This window comes from Cebus imitator, unplaced genomic scaffold (genome assembly GCF_001604975.1).
Source record: "Cebus imitator isolate Cc_AM_T3 unplaced genomic scaffold, Cebus_imitator-1.0 Scaffold733, whole genome shotgun sequence".
Classification (NCBI taxonomy): Eukaryota; Metazoa; Chordata; class Mammalia; order Primates; family Cebidae; genus Cebus; species Cebus imitator.
In genome coordinates, this window is record NW_016108048.1 from 378,132 (window position 1) to 388,283 (window position 10,152).

The window sequence follows — 10,152 nt, forward strand, 5'->3', positions numbered from 1 at the left end:
AGTCTTACTCTGTCACCCAGGCTAGAGTGCAGTGGTGTGATCACTGTAGCCTCAACCTCTGGGACTCAAGTGATTTCCCACTTCAGTCTCCCAAGTAGCTGGGATTATAGGCACATGCCACCACACCCAGCTAATTTTTTAATTTTTTGTAGAGACAGGGTCTCGCTATGTTGACCAGGTTGGTCTTGAACTCCTGGCCTCACGTGATCCTCCCACCTAGATCTCCCAAAGTGCTGGGATTACAGGCATCAGCTACCACACCAGGCTGCACGTAGGTGTGTTAACTGGAGACGGGATGCTCTGTGCTTGTGCTGTCCAACAGAACTTTCTGCAATGACGGAAATGTCCTCTGCATGGTCCATTACAGTAGTCACAAGCCACATATGGCTACTGGGCACTTGAAATGTGGCCAGTGCAACTGAGGAACTGAAATTTACATTTAATGTACTTATATCTAAATGTAAATGGTTACATGTGTCCAGTGGCTACAATATCAAACAGTATAGCTCAATGCAAAAGGAGCAACCCAGAATATCAATGGCTTGTTCTGTGATATGACAGCAGTATCAACCAGTAGTCCCTTGGTTTCAGACCCAATTGTTATGAAATATTTTACTTACGCCAGGCGTAGTGGCTCACGCCTGTAATCCCAGCACTTTGGGAGGCCGAGGTGGGCGGATCACCTGAGGTCAGGAGTTTGAGACCAGCCTGACCAACATAGTGAAACCTGTCTCTACTAAAAATACAAAATTAGCTGGGCATGGTGGTGCATGACTGTAATCCCAGCTACTGAGTCACACCATTGGACTCCAGCATGGGAAACAAAAGTGAAACTGGGGGGGTAGCGGGGGGGGGGAGGGAGAAAGAAATACTTTACTTCAGGCCTGTAGGAAAATCCATTCACTACATTCTCGCTCATTCAATCTGCCTCATTGTAACAACTGAGAATACAGCCTGGGACACAGTAGACAAGCAAGTGAAGGGTCATTTGCAACAAAGACTTCAGGCCAAGTAGAGCTGAAGAAGCTGAACTAGGACTGAAAGCAAGCAATGCAGGTATCACACAGTGGCTGTACTTGCAAATTACACATAAGCTCTCACTAATTAGAAAGATATACAAGTAATGTTTCTTTTTATTCAGCTAATTGCAGAAGATTAGAAATAGCTTAAATATCAAAGATAAATGACATCTGATCTATGAAATGAACTAGTATATAGTCCTTAAAAATAATACTGAAGATGTTCATTCTCTATAAAATATTCCATGCATCACTGAGTGAAAAGAGCAGCAAAATGGTATGTACTGAATGATTCCATTTTCATACAAAAACTGTGTGTGTGTGTGTGTGTGTGTGTGTGTGTGTGTGTGTGTGACCAGAAGGATTCATGTGCATCTGGATAGACAGGAGACCAGAAGGATTTCCCCAAACAATGATAGTGGTAAAATTATAGGCAATAGGATAATATTATAGATGACAGGTAGCACTGTTTTCCTTACTAAATTTTCTGTTACCATAAGTTTCATATTAAATTACATTCTGGAAATAGCCAATACAGTTACACCAGAAAATAAAAAATAAAATTTGAAATTATATAATTGAAAAATAAATTTTAAAGTTTTGTTGAAATTTTATGTACAAAATCCTCACATGGGCCACTGACCCTGTGATGTATTTACTTTATTTATTTTTCAATGTTATGTTCATTTGTTTTTCTAAAAGGAATATAAGTCGAGGAAATGTGTCAATTTTTTAATCCAAAGAATAGAAACAGACTAAATGTATAGACCACAAAGCCTACACATTTGCAGGTATAAAAGGATTTTCCTGTGCTTATCCTAGTACTTTTATAGTGATAGTTTTTACGTATAATATATCTGGAATGTATTCTTGTATAAGGTCTGAATGGTGGATCCAATTTTTATCCCGAAATGTCTGCTCAATTTTTCTTCAACAGCATTTACTGAATACTCACTTTCCTGCCTACTGAGTTGAGATGCTATATTTATCAAATTTATTTGGACATATTTCTAAAATTATTATTTTCTTCCTGTGATGGTTAATTTTATGTGTCAACTTGATTGGACCATAGGATACTCAGACAGGTTAAATACTAGGTCTCTGTATGTCTATGAAGGTGTTTCTGGAGGAGATTAGGATTTGAATAGGTGGACTGAGTAAAGTAAATGGCCCTCCACAAAGTGGACGGGAATCATCTAATACACTGAGGATCTGAATAGAATAAAAAGGCAGAAGAAGGTTGAATTTGCTCTGAATACTTGAGCTGGAACATCAATCATCTCCTACCTTTGGAGATCCTGGTTCTCAGGCTTTCAGACCAAGATAGAAATCTACATTATCAGCTCTCCAGCTCTCAGGCCTTTGAACTACACCACTGTCTTTCCTGGGTCTCCAGCTTGCAGATGGCAGATTGTAAGACTTCTTAGTCTCCATAATCACATGGCCAATACCTTATGATAAAACTTTATCTTTATCTAACTTTTCCTTTATTTATCTTTATAGGGTTAGGGTTATTTAACCTTTTTAGGGTTATCTAACTTTAACTTTTTCTTTCTTTCTTTTTTTAAATTTATCTTTATCTATATCTGATATGGTTTGGCCCTGTGTCCCTACCCAAATCTCATGTCAAATTGTAATCCCCTCCACCCCATGTCAGTGGAGGGGCCTGGTGGGAGGTGATTGGATTGTGGGGGTGTACTTCCTCCTTACTATTCTTGTGATAGTGAAAGTTCTCACAAGATCTGATGGTTTAAAAGTGTGTGGCACTTCCCCCATCTCCCTCTCTGTCCTGCCACCATGTGAAGAAGGTCCTTGCTTCTCTTTTGCCTTTTGCCATGATTTTAAGTTTCCTGAAGCCTTCCAGTCATTCTTCCTGTTAAGCCTGTGGAACTACAAGTCAATTAAACTTCCTTTCTTCATAAATTACCCAGTTTCAGGTAGTTTTTTGTAGCAGTGTGAAAACAGACTAATACAATATCTATCTTATTGGTTCTGTTTCTCTGAAGAACTCTGACTAATATACTTCCCTTGATTGATCTCTTTATCCATGTGCCAGTAACATGCTATTTAATTATTGAGGCTTTATAATCTTGTGAGTCTAATCATCCCTTATTTCCTTTTCTAGGATTTTCCCTGGTTATTTATGTGTTTGTCTTTATTCATGAGTTTAGAAATAGCATATTGATTTTAAAATCCTATTGATATATTTATTGGAAACACATTAAATTTATGGTGAATAAACAGTTCATGGAGAATGACAAATTAGGTTGTCATTTATGACAAAAAAGGTGTCTTTATGATGTCTTTTGATCCTGTAATGTGTTAACTTTATTAATTCAAGACTTCTTTGTATCCTCCAGGAACATTTTACTTTTTTTTATTAACTTTCCTTGTTGAAATTAATATTGTATTCCACTGATTACTGAATTATCTCTGATTTTTATAGTAGTTTTTTATTGTTTCTCTAATTTACTTTTTATTTTCTGGTCTAACTGTACTGGCTACTTCCAGAATGTAATTTAATATAAAACTTAATATGGTAATAATCCTTTCCATACAAAACCTACTATTTACTTTTGAACTGAGATCAATCTCTTTTATTAAGATAGGAAAGTCTCTATTCCGCTCTGTTTTATTAAAAATTTTCAAAAACTGAATGGTAATTTTTACAAATGTCTTTTTAACTTCCCTGGAAATGATAATATGATTTTTCTATTTAGATCCACTGATATAATGAATTATATTAATATCATTCTTAAAAATGAAACATTCTTGTATTACTGGAGTAAAAGCTACTTGGACAAAGTATATATTTCTTCTAATGTACTGCTGGATTCTGTTTCTAATATTTTCTTTTTAGCTTTTTTTTATATATATTCTTCAGATGGGGGTCCAATCTTTGGTGAGTGTTGGTATCAGTTAGCTGGCTTCATAAAAAGAATTTGGAAGCTTTTGTTCTTATGAAAATGCTTTGTAATCCATAAAAATCCCATAAGGCAAGTATGAGCAAATATTATTGTAGTTTAGCTATATTATACATTATACAGGATTTTGAGTATTTGCATAGTAACTACAAGTTCACAAAACTGACTTAAATTAAAGTTTCTGGACAAACATTGTTGGATTCTATATTTATCCTGAGATTCTACAGTAGAACTCCCTTAAGGATTTTAAAGAGTTTTGAACACATTTATTTCCAGCCTTCATTCTTCCCTTTAAAAGAGTCTTGATTTTGTATAGAGTTCAATATTTATATATAAAATACAAAGGTCATAAGAAGACATATGTAATTGTCAAATATAGATGTAAAAAGCTTATGTTCTTCTGTGTTTTAACTCTTCTCTCTAGTCAATTTGAAACATCCCCAAATTCATATCCAAACTGAGACAAGATATTGGTACACTTTAATAAAAATGTATAAGCATTACAAGATGTTAAAACTGATGCCACAGTCTGAACCCAGCCTCATTTTAAATGGGCTAAGATTTCGTTAGATTGAAATTGTAGAGAGAACATACCTGATCATGATCAACCTCTACTGGCTGCTTCTTAATGATCCAGGTGACAGACTCAGAGAGGGGTGGAGTAGTCAGAGACCCTGAGTAGGTCCAGTAATCTGGGCAGGTAGGCATCAGGCAGGAAGGGTCAAATGATCCAAATTCCACAAGGGTGTCCTGGCCAAGGAAGAGATAACTAAGTCATTATTTAGTGGTGAATACCACTCAGGAATCAGACAACAGGTGATGGTTCTCAGGGAGTGTCTGGGGATCAGCAGTGGTCCAGAGGAGCTCCAGGCCCTCTGGGCAGCTTCCTGAAGCATTGCTGCTTAGGATGGAATCATGCCCAGGCTTTGTTTCTGCAATTAACTGTGTATTTTTTAAATTCTCCAGTGGGAAAACAGCCAAAACCATCTGATCTCTCAATTCTGGTGAGGATCCAGCAGGTAGTCTCCTCTGAATTTTCTTAGGAGGTTTTAGACAGTGGCCAGTGCATAAAGAAGGAGGCTTTGCATTTTCAAGGGAGGCTAACTGAGAATTGTCCTTTTAAGAAGAAATGCAGATCAGGAGGAGCCAGAATCCTGAACTAAAAGACAAGAGAGAGAAAAAGAGGGAAATAGAGAGGAAAGGAAAGGGAAAGAGGTGGGGACCATAGGGATACAGTGGGGGATGAGAGGGAGAGGGAGAGAATATATGGGCCTCCAGAGAGCAGCCCTTTGAAAATCTGAATATTGAAGAATTAATCTTGGGACTAGACAAAGGCATCCGACCTGAAGGATGTGGATTACTGCTCTTTCCAGCTAGACAAGGCAAGTTTCTGTAGAACTGCTCTCTGCTCCCTGCCTGTGGAAGGGCAGCTAGAGAAAAGAAGACTGCTCTGAGTGTGTTCACAAGGACTTAGAAGGAGCCGGTGTCGGGAACACAGAAGGGGACAGCCATATGCCCCTGAGGCCCCAAGTCCTCAGCAGCACTGCAGCAAAACCAGAAAGCTCACTGCCTACCCACAGAATTACTACTTTTGTCCCCTGGAATCATAAATGGCAAGTTTTCTTCTAAGGCTGAATACAGTTCACTTAATTAAACTTCCCAATTTAAGTGCCTTGGGAATGTCTCTGCTCTGAGATTGAAACATAAAGTATATTTCAAGTAATTAAGGAAAAGAAATAGTACCTTGTGCTTAATTGATGGCAAAGTATCCACTAATTTCTGTAGCTCTTTATGATGTTTGCCTAGCTAAGGAAAACAAATAAGAAAATATTACAAACAATGGACATCTCACTGTAGAAACTGTGACAGAATGTGAATTAAAATTAACCACCTGGTGATTACATAAAAACAAACTGCATGACTGAAACTACACTTAAACTTGTAATTTATAATTTTATAAACCTCACTGAATTAAATTACAGAATAAATGAGCAGGCTGTTTGCTGACAAGGTCAGCATGCCTGCAGAGAAAGGTGCCCCCTGCTTCGTTTAAGTATCAGTTCTTAAATTGAAATTAAAATTAAAATGAAATAAAAAATAGTTCCACAATTGCAGTTAGACACATTTCAAGTGCTCAGTTGCCACATGTGAATTGTGACCACTCTGTTGGACTGTGCATTTTTATACCATTTAAATTATATTCTTTTGGTTGGGGGAATGGAGTCTTGCTATGTCACCCAGGTTGGAGTGCAGTGGCACAATCTTGGCTCACTGCAGCCTCCGCCTGCGAGGCTCAAGCAATCCTCCTGCCTCAGCCTCTCAAGTAGCTGGGATTACAGGTGTGCACCACTATGGCCAGATAATTTTTGTATTTTTAGTAAAAACAGGGTTTCCCCACTTTGGCCCGGCTGGTCTCGAACTCCTGACCTCAAATGATCTGCCCTCCTTGGCCTTCCAATGTGCTGGGATTACAGGCATGAGCCACCATGCCTGGACCTAAAACATATTCTTAACAATCCTGTATTTCAAGTACTATTTATCTTACCAGTGTATGGATCCCAATATTCTTAAAGTATATAACAATATTATAATGTTCCATCTTTTCATTCTAGAATACAGCACATCATTTAAAGTTGGTGAGTTTTTTTTACCTTTAAAAATACTCCTATCACAGCCAAACCATTTTCTTCCAGTGCTGCATCCTCAAAGTTTTCAAATTTGACTGCATTCCAATGAACTAAGTGCAGCTGAAACACCATGAAAAGAGGGTTAACACGTGACTACACAGGATCTCTCTAGAATAAACCCACAGCTTCAGTCAACCTATGACATTTAAACATGTTTCCTCACCCAAAGTAAAGCCACCAAGAAAAGCATATGACAATCTGGTGCAAAATGAGATAGAAACAAAGATCAAGGAGAAATTTAGGCAAGAGAAGCAATTAATTTTATTTTAGAATAAAGGGATTTATTTGGGGAGAAAAATAGACAATTCTTATAGCAAAGTGACACTTCAGTGAGCAATCAACATTTGTCCGGTTCCATCTTGATTTGCATGAAATACCAATATTCAAAATCCACTTGCATCTACAGCAGAGAATATGTTTATATTGAGAGAAACAGATCCTCCCTATGGAAATTATGCAGGAGTTTAAGACAAATTTCTTCTTCAAGGAATAACCATTTAAAATGTGCTTTGGCTGGGCACTGTGGCTCACGCCTGTAATCCTAGCACTTTGGTGGACAAAGGCGGGCAGATCACAAGGTCAAGAGATCGAGACCATCCTGGCCAACAGGGTGAAACCCCGTCTCTACTAAAAACACAAAAATGAGCTGGGCATGGTGGTGCACACCTGTAGTCCCAGCTACTTGGGAGGCTGAGGCAGAAGAACTGCTTGAACCCAGAAGGCAGAGGTTGCAGTGAGCCGAGATCATACCACTGCACTCCAGCCTGGTGACAGAGCAAGACTCTGTCTCAATAAATAAATAAAAATAAAATAAAATGTACTTTTAGGCTAGGTGTGGTGGCTCACACCTGTAATCTCAGAATTTTGGGAGGCCGAGGTGGGAGAATCACTTGAACCCAGGAGTTTGAGACCAGCCTGGACAACATAGTGAAACCCTGTTTCTCTAAAAAAAATTTAAAAATTAGCAGGGCATGGTGGTGCCTGCCTGTAGTCTCAGCTACTTGGGAGGCTGAGATGGAAGGATTGCTTAAGATAGAGGCTGTAGTGAGCTGTGATTGTGCCACTGCACTCCAGCCTGGGTGACACAGTGAGACCCTGTCTCACAAAACAAAACAAAATAAATATAAAATAAATTTTAAAATGTGCTTTTATTTTTAACATAACACTTACAACTGAATTAGGAAAAAAGTTGTAAGAACAAATTCTATTTCCTTAAAATCTCCCTTTATTTCCCTACAAATCATTCCTCATCCATCAGTTATGAATGTATTATCACCCAACCTCCCAAGTGAGACACCACAAAGTCATGGTTAATTTTGCCTTCTCCTATCCTGAAGAGAACCCTACCTAAAGTACTGTTGCTTTAATTTCAGAAATGCTTGATAAATCTGGATCTTTTTTTCTACTTCTATTGCCACAGCCTTCATTTAGGCTCCTACCATCGCAAACTTGCATTAATTCAACCTGTGGCTCCGAAACATTCCCTAGGTTATTCCTTTGGGCTACTATTTGAGTCCACCTTCGAATTCCAGAAGAATTCAGTTTCAGGGTCCTAAGGTTCATTTCAGCTATATTATTTGAGATGAGAGAAGTTAACATTTTTACATGTCTTAGCTGAGAATGATCAAAATTGCTTGAGAAAGCTATTTTGCATTTATAGGAATCACCTGATTCTTTCTGATAACTTCTTAAAACTACAACTTCAGAATTATCCCCACTTCTCTACCGTTGTCACTGTTCCTGACCTTCTCAACATACCTCTGCTGGGAAGCATTTGCTGTCCACAGTGTGCTCGGAGCCCCAGGCATCGATGGCTCCCCAGTGAAAATGGAACTGCTTCAATCGGTAGTTGTGTTCCAGGGGTCCTCCCTTGATCACTAAAATGGCATATCCAAGAATTCAGGGAAGAGTTATTTGTGCTGTGGGGGAAAGTGGGTGAAAGGCCAAATCTCCAGTGACCTGTCTTAAATGGATTACACTGAATTACATACAAGTGTTTATAAATTTGATTTTCATGCAGTCAATGTACATATAAGGACAAGACCAAATGACATCAAAATTTAACCACATCACAAGCTACAAACAATCATTAAAGGCCAATTCTTAACTTAATTTTATATCCTATATTATTGTGTCCAGTTTTCTTTTGTGTGCAATAAAACACAAATTTCTCTCAGAATATTTATCCAACATCATGACCTCGTAATACTGAAATATGAGGACAAAAGGATCTTTTTTTTTTTTTTTTTGAGACGGAGTTTCGCTGTTGTTGCCCAGACTGGAGTGCAATGGCGCGATCTCGGCTCACCGCAACCTCCGCCTCCTGGGTTCAAGCAATTCTCCTGCCTCAGGCTCCCGAGTAGCTGGGACTACAGGCACGCACCATCATGCCCAGCTGATGTTTGTATTTTTAGTAGAGACAGGGTTTCACCTTGTTGACCAGGATGGTCTTGATCTCTTGACCTCGTGATCCACCCGCCTTGGCCTCCCAAAGTGCTGGGATTATAGGCATGAGCCACCGTGCCCTGCCCTTTCTTTTTTTTTTTTATGCACAGTTTGCTTTTCAATTTTTGAAGATACTAGTGTTGCTTTCCCTTTCATTGAAATGGAATAGGTAATTTGCAAGTCAAAAATGATCACCTGGGAGATGTTGGTCAAAAGGTACAAAGTTTCAGTTAGGAGGAATATGTTTTCAAGATTTATTGCACAGCATGGTAATCATAGTTGATAATAATGTATCGCACATTTCAAAATTACTAAAAGAGTAACAGTAGATTTTCTCACTAAAAAAAAAAAATGGTATGTGAGGTGATGCCTATTTTCTTTTCTTTTCTCTTTTGTTTTTTTTTTGAGATGGAGTTCCACTCGTGTCACCCAGGCTGGAGTGCAGTGGTGCCATCTTGGCTTACTGCAACCTCCACCTCCTGGGTTCAAGCGATTCTCCTACTTCAGCCTCCCGAGTAGCTGGAACTACAGGTGCACACCCCCACGCCCAATTAATTTTTGTAGTTTTAGTAGAGATAGGTTTTCACCATATTGGCCAGGCTGGTCTCAATGTCTTGACCTCATGATCCGCCCACCTCACCCTCCCAAAGTGCTGGGATTACAGGCATGAGCCACTGCGCCCGGCTGGATATTTTCATTGCTTGATATAGTCATTCCACAATGCATACATATATCAAAAGATCACACTGTACCCGGTAAATATATACAAATATGTCAATTGAAAAAACACACAGCTGGGCGCAGTGGCTCATGCCCGTAATCCCAGCACTTTGGGAGGCTGAGGCAGGTGGATCATCTGAGGTCAGGAATTTGAGACCAGCCTGATCAACATGGTGAAACCCCGTCTCTACTAAAACCGCAAAAAAATTAGCCAGGCGTGGTGTCCGGCGCCTGTAGTTCCAGCTACCCAGGAGGCTGAGGCAGGAGAATCACTGGAACCCGGGAGGCGGAGGTTTCAGTGAGCTGACATCACGCCACCCCATGCCAGCCTTGAGGACAGACTGAGACTCTGTCTCA

The 10,152-nt window shown here is 39.2% G+C and overlaps 1 protein-coding gene across 2 annotated transcripts in view; it reads right to left on the reverse strand.

Annotated features, from left to right (window-relative positions):
* LOC108296712 (carbonic anhydrase 5B, mitochondrial) overlaps nt 1–10,152 on the reverse strand; it is a 40,977-nt gene that overhangs the window by 1,950 nt on the left and 28,875 nt on the right. For both annotated transcript variants that reach the window (XM_017519286.2, XM_017519289.2), the window contains 4 exons: nt 8,389–8,507; nt 6,595–6,690; nt 5,687–5,749; nt 4,538–4,693 (listed from right to left, as the gene is read on the reverse strand). In XM_017519286.2, coding sequence (XP_017374775.1) covers nt 4,538–4,693; nt 5,687–5,749; nt 6,595–6,690; nt 8,389–8,507 — 434 coding nt within the window. The remainder of the gene's footprint in view (nt 1–4,537; nt 4,694–5,686; nt 5,750–6,594; nt 6,691–8,388; nt 8,508–10,152) is intronic.